Consider the following 16068-nt stretch of genomic DNA (forward strand, 5'->3'; position numbering starts at 1 on the left):
TCCAAACAATTCAACTGTAGTTTCAACTGTCCACTGAATCTTTTCTCAGTAGCGCTGTGAAACATCCAGGTGCACTTTCGCAAACTTCAGACGTGCAGCAATGTTTTCCTCTTCCGTGGTGTCCTCTCATGAACACATGTTTAGTGTTTTACGTTTCATAGACTCGACAACAGAGATGGTAACATGTTCCAGAGATTTCTGTAAGTCTTTAGCTGACACTCTAGGATTCTTTTTAACATCATTGAGCATTCTGCGCTGTGCTCTTGCAGTCATCTTTGCAGGACGGCCACTCCTAAGGAGAGTAGCAACAGTGTTGAACTTTCTCCATTTATAGACAATTTGTTTTACCGTGGACTGATGAACATCAAGGCTTTTAGAGATACTGTTGTAACCCTTTCCAGCTTTATGCAAGTCAACTATTCTTAATCTTAGGTCTTCTGAGATCTCTTTTGTTCAAGGCATGGTTCACATCAGGCAATACTTCTTGTGAATAACAAACTCAAATTTTCTGAGTGTTTTTTATGGGGCAGCGCAGCTCTAACCAAATTCTCCAATCTCGTCTGATTGGACTCCAGGTTAGACTCCTGACTCCAATTAGCTTTTGGAGAAGTCATTAGCCTCGGGGTTCACATACTTTTTCCAACTTACATTGTGAATGTTTAAATGATGTATTCAATATAAAAACAATCATTTCTGTGTTATTAGTTTAAGCAGACTGTGTTTGTCTATTGTTATGACTGAGATGAAGATCTGATCAAATTTGATGACCAATTTATGCAGAAATCCAGGTAGTTCCGAAGGGTTCACATACCTTTTGTGTGTTGTGGTTAAGTGTGTGTTAAAGGTTGTGTGTTAAAGGTTGTGTGTTATAAGTGTGTGTGTTATAAGTGTGTGTTAAAGGTTGTGTGTGTTATAAGTGTGTGAGAGAGAGAGACAGAGAGAGAGAGAGAGAGAGAGAGAGAGAGAGAGAGAGAGAGAGAGAGAGAGAGAGAGAGAGAGAGAGAGAGAGAGAGAGAGAGAGAGAGAGAGAGACAGAGAGAGACAGAGAGAGACAGAGACAAAGAGAGACAGAGACAAAGAGAGACAGAGAGAGAGAGAGAGAGAGAGAGAGAGAGAGAGAGAGAGAGAGAGAGAGAGAGAGAGAGAGAGAGAGAGAGAGAGAGAGAGAGCTAAGTGGATGGAGATACATTACAGTTACATACATGATTAGTTTTCTATTGCATCAGAGACAGAGAAAACCCCCTGGTCTGCAGATAAGCCCACACGCCTCATGGGTTTTCAGAGAGTTTCACCCTAGCAGGTGGCCACTGGTAGATGTAAAAGGTCATAGGTCACCTCTGGTGACACCATAGGAGTTCTAATATCTTCTCCTAAACAAACTATAGTTTGTTGACAAGTCGGTTAGGACATCTACTTTGTGCATGACACAAGTAATTTCTCCAACAATTGTTTACAGACAGATTATTTCACCGTATCACAATTCCAGTGGATCAGAAGTTTACATACAGTAAGTTGATGGTGCCTTTAAACAGCTTGGAAAATTCCAGAAAATGATGTCATGGCTTTAGAAGTTTCTGATAGGCTAATCGACATAATTTGAGTCAATTGGAGGTGTACCTGTGGATGTATTTCAAGGCCTACCTTCAAACTCAGTGTCTCTTTGCTTGACATCATGGGAAAATCAAAAGAAATCAGCCAAGACCTCAGATTTTTTTTGTAGACCTCCAAGTCTGGTTCATCCTTGGGAGTACTTTCAAAATGCCTGAAGGTACCACGTTCATCTGTACAAACAATAGTATGCAAGTATAAACACCATGGGACCACGCAGCCGTCATACCGCTCAGGAAGGAGATGCGTTCTGTCTCCTAGAAATGAATGTACTTTGGTGCGAAAAGTGCAAATCAATCCCAGAACAACAGCAAATGACCTTGTGAAGATGCTGGAGAAAACAGGTACAAAAGTATCTATATCCACAGTAAAATGAGTCCTATATCAACATAACCTGAAAGGCTGCTCAGTAATGAAGAAGCCACTGCTCCAAAACCGCCATAAAAAAGTCAGACTACGGTTTGCAACTGCACATGGGGACAAAGATCATACATTTTGGAGAAATGTCCTCTGGTCTGATGAAACAAAAATAGAACTCTTTGGCCATAATGACCATCATTACGTTTGGAGGGAAAAGGGGGAGGATTGAAAGCTGAAGAACACCATCCCAACCGTGAAGCACGGGGGTGCCAGCATCAGGTTGTGGGGGTGCTTTGCTGCAGGAGGGACTGGTGCACTTCACAAAATAGATGGCATCATGAGGCAGGACAATTATGTGGATATAATGAAGCAACATCTCAAGACATCAGTCAGGAAGTTAAAGCTTTGTCATAAATGGGTCTTCCAAATGGACTATGACCCCAAGCATACTTCCAAAGTTGTGGCAAAATGGCTTAAGGACAACAAAGTCAAGGTATTGGAGTGGCCATCGCAAAGCCCTGACCTCAATCCTATAGAACATGTGTGGGCAGAACTGAAAAAGTGTGTGCAAGCAAGGAGGCCTACAAACCTGACTCAGTTACACCAGCTCTGTCAGGAGGAATGGGCCAAATCTCCCCCAACTTATTGTGGGAAGCTACCCGAAACATTTGACCCAAGTTAAACAATCTAAAGGCAATGCTACCAAATACTAATTGAGTGTATGTAAACTTCTGACCCACTGGGAATGTGATGAAAGAAATACAAGCTGAAATAAATCATTCTCTCTACAATTATTCTGACATTTCACATTCTTAAAATAAAGTGGTGACCCTAACTGACCTAAGACAGGGATTTTTTTACTAGGATTAAATGTCAGGAATTGTGAAAAACTGAGTTTGAGTGTATTTGGAGAAGATGTATGTAAACATCCAACTTCAATTGTAGCGCAGCAAGGACCTTATTTAGGACCTAAAGGAAGCCAGAGCATTCCTACCTTATAAAAGCCTGTTGTACATAATGCATGTTTCCACTGCACAACCTTCCCACAACCTTCATACAACACAGTGTTATAGAGACCTGCGTGTCCTCCTACCTTTCTGTAGACGATGACGTTGGGAGAGTCCTGATCAGGGTCTGCTGTCCCCACTCCCCTCTGGTCCTGGCTGGACTGGTTCATACTGTAGAGCTCGGTCCCCACTCCACTCTGGTCCTGGCTGGACTGGTTCATACTGTAGAGCTCGGTCCCCACTCCACTCTGGTCCTGGCTGGACTGGTTCATACTGTAGACAATTATGAGTTCTGTCTCCTCTCCCTCTCCTTCGTTCACTTTCTTCTTCTGTCGCTGGAGGCTGTGAAAAGAATACATTCGATTCATAGCTGTCTCTAATCTTCTCTTTCACTCCCTCTGCTCGCTCTCTTTCTTTCTCTAGTGAATAGTGATGATACAGTATAGCTAGTGAATAATGATGATACAGTATAACTAGTGAATAGTGGTGATACAGTATAACTCTAGTGAATAGTGATGATACAGTATAACTCTAGTGAATAGTGGTGATACAGTATAACTCGTGAATAGTGATGATACAGTATAACTCTAGTGAATAGTGATGATACAGTATAACTAGTGAATAGTGATGATACAGTATAACTAGTGAATAGTGGTGATACAGTATAACTAGTGAATAGTGGTGATACAGTATAACTCTAGTGAATAGTGGTGATACAGTATAACTCTAGTGAATAGTGAGGATACAGTATAACTCTAGTGAATAGTGGTGATACAGTATAACTAGTGAATAGTGATGATACAGTATAACTCTAGTGAATAGTGGTGATACAGTATAACTAGTGAATAGTGATGATACAGTATAACTCTAGTGAATAGTGGTGATACAGTATAACTCTAGTGAATAGTGGTGATACAGTATAACTCTAGTGAATAGTGGTGATACAGTATAGCTAGTGAATAGTGATGATACAGTATAACTCTAGTGAATAGTGATGATACAGTATAGCTAGTGAATAATGGTGATACAGTATAGCTCTAGTGAATAGTGGTGATACAGTATAACTCTAGTGAATAGTGGTGATACAGTATAACTCTAGTGAATAGTGGTGATACAGTATAACTCTAGTGAATAGTGGTGATACAGTATAACTCGTGAATAGTGATGATACAGTATAACTCTAGTGAATAGTGATGATACAGTATAACTAGTGAATAGTGGTGATACAGTATAACTAGTGAATAGTGAGGATACAGTATAACTAGTGAATAGTGATGATACAGTATAACTCTAGTGAATAGTGGTGATACAGTATAACTAGTGAATAGTGATGATACAGTATAACTCTAGTGAATAGTGATGATACAGTATAACTAGTGAATAGTGATGATACAGTATAACTAGTGAATAGTGGTGATACAGTATAACTCTAGTGAATAGTGATGATACAGTATAACTAGTGAATAGTGGTGATACAGTATAACTCTAGTGAATAGTGAGGATACAGTATAACTCTAGTGAATAGTGGTGATACAGTATAACTAGTGAATAGTGATGATACAGTATAACTCTAGTGAATAGTGGTGATACAGTATAACTAGTGAATAGTGATGATACAGTATAACTCTAGTGAATAGTGGTGATACAGTATAACTCTAGTGAATAGTGGTGATACAGTATAACTCTAGTGAATAGTGGTGATACAGTATAACTCTAGTGAATAGAGAGGATACAGTATAACTCTAGTGAATAGTGGTGATACAGTATAACTAGTGAATAGTGGTGATACAGTATAACTAGTGAATAGTGGTGATACAGTATAACTAGTGAATAGTGGTGATACAGTATAACTCTAGTGAATAGTGAGGATACAGTATAACTAGTGAATAGTGGTGATACAGTATAACTAGTGAATAGTGGTGACACAGTATAACTAGTGAATAGTGGTGATACAGTATAACTCTAGTGAATAGTGAGGATACAGTATAACTCTAGTGAATAGTGAGGATACAGTATAACTCTAGTGAATAGTGAGGATACAGTATAACTCTAGTGAATAGTGGTGATACAGTATAACTAGTGAATAGTGATGATACAGTATAACTCTAGTGAATAGTGGTGATACAGTATAACTAGTGAATAGTGATGATACAGTATAACTAGTTAATAGTGGTGATACAGTATAACTAGTGAATAGTGATGATACAGTATAACTCTAGTGAATAGTGGTGATACAGTATAACTAGTGAATAGTGATGATACAGTATAACTAGTTAATAGTGATGATACAGTATAACTCTAGTGAATAGTGAGGATACAGTATAACTCTAGTGAATAGTGGTGATACAGTATAACTCTAGTGAATAGTGGTGATACAGTATAACTAGTGAATAGTGATGATACAGTATAACTCTAGTGAATAGTGGTGATACAGTATAACTCTAGTGAATAGTGGTGATACAGTATAACTCTAGTGAATAGTGGTGATACAGTATAACTCTAGTGAATAGTGGTGATACAGTATAACTCTAGTGAATAGTGGTGATACAGTATAACTCTAGTGAATAGAGAGGATACAGTATAACTCTAGTGAATAGTGGTGATACAGTATAACTCTAGTGAATAGAGAGGATACAGTATAACTCTAGTGAATAGAGAGGATACAGTATAACTCTAGTGAATAGTGGTGATACAGTATAACTAGTGAATAGTGGTGATACAGTATAGCTCTAGTGAATAGTGGTGATACAGTATAACTCTAGTGAATAGTGGTGATACAGTATAACTCTAGTGAATAGTGGTGATACAGTATAACTCTAGTGAATAGTGGTGATACAGTATAACTCTAGTGAATAGTGGTGATACAGTATAACTCTAGTGAATAGTGATGACACAGTATAACTCTAGTGAATAGTGGTGATACAGTATAACTCTAGTGAATAGTGGTGATACAGTATAACTCTAGTGAATAGTGGTGATACAGTATAACTCTAGTGAATAGTGGTGATACAGTATAACTAGTGAATAGTGGTGATACAGTATAACTCTAGTGAATAGTGGTGATACAGTATAATTCTAGTGAATAGTGGTGATACAGTATAACTCTAGTGAATAGTGGTGATACAGTATAACTCTAGTGAATAGTGATGATACAGTATAACTCTAGTGAATAGTGGTGATACAGTATAACTCTAGTGAATAGTGGTGATACAGTATAACTCTAGTGAATAGTGATGATACAGTATAAGCTCTGTCTCCTCTCCCTCTCCTTCGTTCACTTTCTTCTTCTGTCGCTGGAGGCTGTGAAAAGAATACATTAGATTCATAGCTGTCTCTAATCTTCTCTTTCACTCCCTCTGCTCGCTCTCTTTCTTTCTCTAGTGAATAGTGATGATACAGTATAGCTAGTGAATAATGATGATACAGTATAACTAGTGAATAGTGGTGATACAGTATAACTCTAGTGAATAGTGATGATACAGTATAACTCTAGTGAATAGTGATGATACAGTATAGCTAGTGAATAGTGATGATACAGTATAACTCTAGTGAATAGTGATGATACAGTATAGCTAGTGAATAATGGTGATACAGTATAGCTCTAGTGAATAGTGGTGATACAGTATAACTCTAGTGAATAGTGGTGATACAGTATAACTCTAGTGAATAGTGATGATACAGTATAACTAGTGAATAGTGATGATACAGTATAGCTCTAGTGAATAGTGATGATACAGTATAACTAGTGAATAGTGGTGATACAGTATAACTAGTGAATAGTGAGGATACAGTATAACTCTAGTGAATAGTGGTGATACAGTATAACTCCAGTGAATAGTGAGGATACAGTATAACTCTAGTGAATAGTGGTGATACAGTATAACTAGTGAATAGTGATGATACAGTATAACTCTAGTGAATAGTGATGATACAGTATAACTAGTGAATAGTGATGATACAGTATAACTAGTGAATAGTGGTGATACAGTATAACTAGTGAATAGTGGTGATACAGTATACCTCTAGTGAATAGTGGTGATACAGTATAACTCTAGTGAATAGTGAGGATACAGTATAACTCTAGTGAATAGTGGTGATACAGTATAACTAGTGAATAGTGATGATACAGTATAACTCTAGTGAATAGTGGTGATACAGTATAACTAGTGAATAGTGGTGATACAGTATAACTCTAGTGAATAGTGGTGATACAGTATAACTCTAGTGAATAGTGGTGATACAGTATAACTCTAGTGAATAGTGGTGATACAGTATAACTCTAGTGAATAGTGGTGATACAGTATAGCTAGTGAATAGTGATGATACAGTATAACTCTAGTGAATAGTGATGATACAGTATAGCTAGTGAATAATGGTGATACAGTATAGCTCTAGTGAATAGTGGTGATACAGTATAACTCTAGTGAATAGTGGTGATACAGTATAACTCTAGTGAATAGTGGTGATACAGTATAACTCTAGTGAATAGTGGTGATACAGTATAACTCGTGAATAGTGATGATACAGTATAACTCTAGTGAATAGTGATGATACAGTATAACTAGTGAATAGTGGTGATACAGTATAACTAGTGAATAGTGAGGATACAGTATAACTAGTGAATAGTGATGATACAGTATAACTCTAGTGAATAGTGGTGATACAGTATAACTAGTGAATAGTGATGATACAGTATAACTAGTGAATAGTGATGATACAGTATAACTCTAGTGAATAGTGATGATACAGTATAACTAGTGAATAGTGGTGATACAGTATAACTCTAGTGAATAGTGATGATACAGTATAACTAGTGAATAGTGGTGATACAGTATAACTCTAGTGAATAGTGAGGATACAGTATAACTCTAGTGAATAGTGGTGATACAGTATAACTAGTGAATAGTGATGATACAGTATAACTCTAGTGAATAGTGGTGATACAGTATAACTAGTGAATAGTGATGATACAGTATAACTCTAGTGAATAGTGGTGATACAGTATAACTCTAGTGAATAGTGGTGATACAGTATAACTCTAGTGAATAGTGGTGATACAGTATAACTCTAGTGAATAGAGAGGATACAGTATAACTCTAGTGAATAGTGGTGATACAGTATAACTAGTGAATAGTGGTGATACAGTATAACTAGTGAATAGTGGTGATACAGTATAACTCTAGTGAATAGTGGTGATACAGTATAACTCTAGTGAATAGTGAGGATACAGTATAACTAGTGAATAGTGGTGATACAGTATAACTAGTGAATAGTGGTGATACAGTATAACTCTAGTGAATAGTGAGGATACAGTATAACTCTAGTGAATAGTGAGGATACAGTATAACTCTAGTGAATAGTGGTGATACAGTATAACTCTAGTGAATAGTGAGGATACAGTATAACCCTAGTGAATAGTGGTGATACAGTATAACTAGTGAATAGTGATGATACAGTATAACTCTAGTGAATAGTGGTGATACAGTATAACTAGTGAATAGTGATGATACAGTATAACTAGTTAATAGTGATGATACAGTATAACTCTAGTGAATAGTGAGGATACAGTATAACTCTAGTGAATAGTGGTGATACAGTATAACTCTAGTGAATAGAGAGGATACAGTATAACTCTAGTGAATAGTGGTGATACAGTATAACTAGTGAATAGTGGTCATACAGTATAGCTCTAGTGAATAGTGGTGATACAGTATAACTCTAGTGAATAGTGGTGATACAGTATAACTCTAGTGAATAGTGGTGATACAGTATAACTCTAGTGAATAGTGGTGATAGAGTATAACTCTAGTGAATAGTGATGACACAGTATAACTCTAGTGAATAGTGGTGATACAGTATAACTCTAGTGAATAGTGGTGATACAGTATAACTCTAGTGAATAGTGGTGATACAGTATAACTCTAGTGAATAGTGGTGATACAGTATAACTAGTGAATAGTGGTGATACAGTATAACTCTAGTGAATAGTGGTGATACAGTATAATTCTAGTGAATAGTGGTGATACAGTATAACTCTAGTGAATAGTGGTGATACAGTATAACTCTAGTGAATAGTGATGATACAGTATAACTCTAGTGAATAGTGGTGATACAGTATAACTCTAGTGAATAGTGGTGATACAGTATAACTCTAGTGAATAGTGATGATACAGTATAACTCTAGTGAATAGTGATGATACAGTATAACTCTAGTGAATAGTGGTGATACAGTATAACTAGTGAATAGTGGTGATACAGTATAACTCTAGTGAATAGTGGTGATACAGTATAACTCTAGTGAATAGTGGTGATACAGTATAACTCTAGTGAATAGTGGTGATACAGTATAACTAGTGAATAGTGATGATACAGTATAACTCTAGTGAATAGTGGTGATACAGTATAACTAGTGAATAGTGATGATACAGTATAACTCTAGTGAATAGTGGTGATACAGTATAACTAGTGAATAGTGGTGATACAGTATAACTAGTGAATAGTGATGATACAGTATAACTAGTGAATAGTGGTGATACAGTATAACTCTAGTGAATAGTGATGATACAGTATAACTAGTGAATAGTGGTGATACAGTATAACTCTAGTGAATAGTGATGATACAGTATATCTCTAGTGAATAGTGGTGATACAGTATAACTAGTGAATGGTGGTGATACAGTATAACTCCAGTGAATAGTGATGATACAATATAACTCCAGTGAATAGTGATGATACAGTATAACTAGTGAATAGTGGTGATACAGTATAACTCTAGTGAATAGTGATGATACAGTATAACTCTAGTGAATAGTGATGATACAGTATAACTAGTGAATAGTGGTGATACAGTATAACTCTAGTGAATAGTGGTGATACAGTATAACTAGTGAATAGTGGTGATACAGTATAACTAGTGAATAATGGTGATACAGCCGATAACAGTTTATTGTACTGTTGGTACTGCGAGGCTCTCGATGGCATTGTGTATTACTCTGTTTTGAATTGAGGTTTGGAGAATACAGTGACACAAAGCACTACCTGCGCTTTGAATCCCACGTTGACCAACGACAGAACGAGAGATAAGTCCAAATGGGTATTTTCTCTATAGTAACTAAATCGACAAATGGAAAGACATTGCTTCACTTTCAATTCAAGAATTCATTCTGCTCAGTACAGATATCCACCTTTACATCCTCTGCATGGCCATTTATAGTATATAATAATATCATATATAATATCATATAATAATATAATATATAATATATATGGCATTTAGCAGACACCGTTATACAAAGCGTCATGCAGTCATGCATGGATTTTTTAAAAATGTATGTATGGTCCCAGGAATCAAATTGTCACGCATAGGTGTACCCCGGTCAACAGCACTGCACCCCCAACAGCAACACTGTCAAGCATAGGTGTAATAGGTGGCAGGGAAGTCAGGCGCAGGAGAGACAAATGGAGTGTAAATATGGAGTCTTTTAATAAAGTTCCAAGAGTATGCTCCATAACAATAAATGTACAAACAAACAAAACATGGGTACGAGGACCCGACGCGCACCTATACAAACAATCACACTACACTGACAACAAATCAATCTCTGACAAAGACATGAGGGGAAACAGAGGGTTAAATACACAACAGGTAATGAATGGGATTGAAAACAGGTGTGTGGGAAGACAAGACAAAACCAATGGAAAATGAAAAAAGGATCAATGATGGCTAGAAGACCGGTGACGTCGAACGCCGAGCACCGCCCGAACACGGAGAGGCAACGACTTCGGCAGAAGTCGTGACACAAATCCACTCTCTTGGCATTGCAAGATCCATGCTCTAGCAACTGAGATACAAAGGATCCCAATAGGCTGTTCTGATACGAGCTCCATGTGCCAGGCTGACAAGCACCAACACCATTTACAGGTGACATTATTCCAGCATTCAAAACCCGAAACGTTGCCTGCAGCTCTCTGGAAGATCCGATAGTGCCATTTCCATTCCACCTTCCTTTCCCAGGTGCCCCAGGTGTCCCGCTTCTCCAGCCTGCTGCTGCCGGCTGGCACCTGACGGGCTGACACCTGTCACAATATTGGCGTCTGTGAGCTGTGGCGTGAGCAGAGGAAGAGATGAGGTGAATACCCAAACAGCCGTTGCTTTGCTCTCACTGTTCACCATACACTCAGAGGTACAAGTTTACCCCTAACCACAGATCTAAGATCAGATTACTTTACCCTGAATCATAACCTTAACCACGAGGGAGATGTAGCAATATTTGACCATTAGACCTAGAGAAAGCAACGTGTTGACTGTTAGACCAGGAGAAGGCAATGTGTTGACTGTTAGACCAGGAGGAAGCAACGTGTTGACTGTTAGACCAGGAGAAAGCAACGTGTTGACTGTTAGACCAGGAGAAAGCAACGTGTTGACTGTTAGACCAGGAGAAAGCAATGTGTTGACTGTTAGACCAGGAGAAAGCAACGTGTTGACTGTTAGACCAGGAGAAAGCAATGTGTTGACTGTTAGACCAGGAGAAAGCAATGTGTTGACCGTTAGACCAGGAGAGAGCAACGTGTTGACCGTTAGACCAGGAGAAAGCAACGTGTTGACTGTTAGACCAGGAGAAAGCAACGTGTTGACTGTTGGACCAGGAGAAAGCAACGTGTTGACTGTTAGACCAGGAGAAAGCAATGTGTTGACCGTTAGACCAGGAGAAAGCAACGTGTTGACTGTTAGACCAGGAGAAAGCAACGTGTTGACCGTTAGACCAGGAGAAAATTGCTCTTTTGGCCCGAGTGCCAACAATAATCTTGAAGTCGCACGCGGGGCTACACGGGGCTACATGACCATCTTATGTCCTCTACATGCATGTGTTCCATAACCTTTCTGTCTGAGTTATTGTATATTTTTAGAGAGAGAGACAGAGAGAGAGAGACAGAGAGAAAGACAGAGAGAGAGAGACAGAGAGAAAGACAGAGAGAGAAAGAGAGAGAGAGACAGAGACACAGAGAGAGACAGAGAGAGACACAGAGAGAGAGAGACATGACAGAGAGGGAGAGACAGAGAGAGGGAGAGACAGAGAGACAGAGAGACAGAGAGGGAGAGACAGAGAGGGAGAGACAGAGAGACAGAGACAGAGACAGAGACAGAGACAGAGAGACAGAGACAGAGAGACGAGAGAGAGAGAGAGAGAGAGAGAGAGAGAGAGAGAGAGAGAGAGAGAGAGAGAGAGAGAGAGAGAGAGAGAGAGAGAGAGAGAGAGAGAGAGAGAGACAGAGAGAGAGAGAGAGAGAGAGAGAGAGAGAGAGAGAGAGAGAGAGAGAGAGAGAGAGAGAGAGAGAGAGAGAGAGAGAGAGAGAGAGAGAGAGAGAGAGAGAGAGAGAGAGACAGACAGACAGACAGACAGACAGACAGACAGACAGACAGACAGACAGACAGACAGACAGACAGACAGACAGACAGACAGACAGACAGACAGACAGACAGACAGACAGACAGACAGACAGACAGACAGACAGACAGACAGACAGACAGACAGACAGACAGACAGACAGACAGACAGACGAGAAGAGAGACAGACAGACAGACAGACAGACAGACAGACAGACAGACAGACAGACAGACAGACAGACAGACAGACAGACAGACAGACAGACAGACAGACAGACAGACAGACAGACAGACAGACAGACAGACAGACAAACACCATATCCCACAAACAAACCACAGAGAGAGAGCTTCCTTATTCCTTCCCCTATGGGATGATTAATATGAATGACTGTAGAGGATTCAGAAGCAGCAGGACTTCAACATGAATACCGAACACATTAGAAAGCAACGGTGAAGACAGTGGTCTGTTACTGTACTGTAGCAGCTTCTACTCCGTAGACTTCTATACTGTAGCTCTGAGATCCCATATACTGTAGCAGCTTCTACTCCGTAGACTTCTATACTGTAGCTCTGAGATCCCATATACTGTAGCAGCTTCTACTCCGTAGACTTCTATACTGTAGCTCTGAGATCCCATATACTGTAGCAGCTTCTACTCTGTAGACTTCTATACTGTAGCTCTGAGATCCCATATACTGTAGCAGCTTCTACTCTGTAGACTTCTATACTGTAGCGCTGAGATCCCCTATACTGTAGCAGCTTCTATTCTGTAGATTTCTATACTGTAGCTCTGAGATCCCCTATACTGTAGCAGCTTCTATTCTGTATATTTCTATACTGTAGCTCTGAGATCCCCTTTACTGTAGCAGCTTCTACTCGTAGACTTCTATACTGTAGCAGCTTCTATTCTGTAGACTTCTATACTGTAGCAGCTCCTTCTATCCAGTAGCAGCTTCTATACTGTAGACTTCTATACTGTAGCATCTCCTTCTATCCTGTAGCAGCTTCTATTCTGTAGACTTCTATACTGTAGCAGCTCCTTCTATACTGTAGCAGCTCCTTCTATCCTGTAGACTTCTATACTGTAGCAGCTCATTCTATCCATTAGCAGCTTCTATACTGTAGACTTCTATACTGTAGCATCTCCTTCTATCCTGTAGCAGCTTCTATTCTGTAGACTTCTATACTGTAGCAGCTCCTTCTATCCTGTAGCAGCTTCTATACTGTAGACTTCTATACTGTAGCAGCTCCTTCTATACCGTAGCAGCTCCTTCTATCCTGTAGCAGCTTCTATACTGTAGACTTCTATACTGTAGACTTCTATACTGTAGCAGCTCCTTCTATACCGTAGCAGCTCCTTCTATCCTGTAGCAGCTTCTATACTGTAGACTTCTATACCGTAGCAGCTCCTTCTATCCTGTAGCAGCTTCTACACTGTAGACTTCTATCCAGTAGCAGCTCCTTCCATCCAGTAGCAGCTTCTATACTGTAGACTTCTATACTGTAGCAGCTCCTTCTATACCGGAGCAGCTCATTCTATCCTGTAGCAGCTTCTATACTGTAGACTTCTATACTGTAGACTTCTATACTGTAGCAGCTCCTTCTATACCGTAGCAGCTCCTTCTATCCTGTAGCAGCTTCTATACTGTAGACTTCTATCCAGTAGCAGCTCCTTCCATCCAGTAGCACACAAGTGTCACGGGACTTGTCTGAAGGTAACCCATACAAACGAATGGAAGTAAATGTGTTAAATATGTGTCCAAATTAAACTAAAATACTCCCTCAGCTTTCTTAAATCTTCTAGATAATAGGACAGACACTTCAAAACCTTATTTCTTTATTTGGTCTTTTTAGCCATTTATTAATGTGTTATTCAGTGCGTTTCTATGAGCTGTTTTTTGAAATACTTTATATATATATATATATATATATATATATATATATATATTTATATACATTTTTATACCTAAAGGGGTCCTTAAATTAAAAATCAAATATCTTAATGATCCATGGTATAACGTTCTTAAAACAATTCCACATGGCAGCTTATTAACCTTGTAAATGTGACGTTTACTATCCTTGTGGGGACCAAACAATTGATTCCCTTTCAAACCCTAACCACTAAACCTAATTCAAACCCTAACCCCTAAACCTAATTCAAACCCTAACGCAGAGCCTAACACCTAACGCCCCTAAACCTATAAAAGTGCTTTTCCTTGTGGGGACTGGCGAAATGTCGCCACTTTACCATGTTTTAGTATCATTGGTCCCCACAAGGAATTCTGGTCCCCACAAGGAATTCTGGTCCCCACAAGGACTTCTGGTCCCCACAAGGACTACTGGTCCCCACAAGGAATTCTGGTCCCCACAAGGAATTCTGGTCCCCACAAGGAATTCTGGTCCCCACAAGGAATTCTGGTCCCCTCAAGCACTTCAAGCACTTCTGCCCCTCAAGCACTTCTGGTCCCAACAAGGACAGTAAAACCAAACCACACACACTAACACCCACTAGTAACATAACTCCCATATTCACCTGGCAAAACTGCCGTAGTTATTTGATAAACATACATGCACATTCTCTCACATACCCCAGTGACAAAACTCAATATTGTGTTCATTACCTTTAAGTATCGGCTGGTCCCCTCCTCTTGGTTCTCTTCCCCCCTTAGCAACAAGCACACGGCAGGTTCATGATATAAGTGGCTTGAGGAGCGAGAGAGAGAGGGAAAGAGAGAGAGAGAGAGTCAGACAAAAGGAGGGATGTGAGGATGGTGAGAACGGGAGAAGAATAAGAAGACGCGGAACAAACAGCTGCTGTGTAGCGTTTCTCTCTCTCCCCTCTCTCCTCGTTCTGTCTCTAGCTCTGCGCTGGGCTGTGGCGTGGGTGGTATCTGTGTAGAGTGGAGCAGTCAGGTACGGAGAGAGAGGATTGTCGTGTTTGCTACTGAGTGTGTGTGTGTGTATACATATCTGTGTTTGTATCTGAGAGAGAGAGGGAAAGAGAGAGAGAGAGAGCAGGAGAGAGAACCAGGGAGCAGGAGAGAGAACCAGAGAGCAGGAGAGAGAACCAGAGAGCAGGAGAGAGAACCAGAGAGCAGGAGAGAGAACCAGAGAGCAGGAGAGAGAACCAGATAGCAGGAGAGAGAGAACCAGATAGCAGAACCAGAGAGAGAGAGAGAGATAGCAGGAGAGATAGCAGGAGAGAGAGAGAGATAGCAGGAGAGAGAGAGAGAGATAGCAGGAGAGATAGATAGAGAGAGAGAGAGAGAGAGAGAGAGAGAGAGAGAGAGAGAGAGAGAGAGAGAGAGAGAGAGAGAGAGAGAGAGAGAGAGAGAGAGAGAGAGAGAGAGGAGGAGAGAAAGAGAGACAGAGAGAGAGAGAGAGAGAGAGAGAGAGAGAGAGAGAGAGAGAGAGAGAGAGAGAGAGAGAGAGAGAGAGAGAGAGAGAGAGAGAGAGAGAGAGAGAGAGAGAGAGAGATAGAACCAGAGAGAGAGAGAGAGAGAGAGAGAGAGAGAGAGAGAGAGAGAGAGAGAGAGAGAGAGAGAGAGAGAGATAGCAGGAGAGAGAGAGAGAGAGAGAGAGAGAGAGAGAGAGAGAGAGAGAGAGAGAGAGAGAGAGAGAGAGAGAGAGAGAGAGAGAGAGAGAGAGAGAGAGAGAGAGAGAGAGAGAGAGAGGAGAGAGAGAGAGAGAGAGAGAGAGAGAGAGAGA

General features: G+C 39.8%; 1 protein-coding gene across 1 annotated transcript in view; it reads right to left on the bottom strand.

Moving 5' to 3' along the window:
• Window positions 1-15280, bottom strand: part of LOC123990495 (regulator of G-protein signaling 6-like) — a 142269-nt gene extending 126989 nt beyond the window's left edge. The window contains exons 1-2 of the mRNA XM_046291047.1: window positions 14982-15280; window positions 3062-3317 (exon numbers count right to left, since the gene is read on the bottom strand). Of these exons, the coding sequence (XP_046147003.1) occupies window positions 3062-3247 (186 nt within the window). The 5' untranslated portion in view covers window positions 3248-3317; window positions 14982-15280. The remainder of the gene's footprint in view (window positions 1-3061; window positions 3318-14981) is intronic.
• Window positions 15281-16068: the final 788 nt, after the last annotated feature.

Source organism: Oncorhynchus gorbuscha, linkage group LG12 (assembly GCF_021184085.1).
Source record: "Oncorhynchus gorbuscha isolate QuinsamMale2020 ecotype Even-year linkage group LG12, OgorEven_v1.0, whole genome shotgun sequence".
Taxonomy (NCBI): domain Eukaryota; kingdom Metazoa; phylum Chordata; class Actinopteri; order Salmoniformes; family Salmonidae; genus Oncorhynchus; species Oncorhynchus gorbuscha.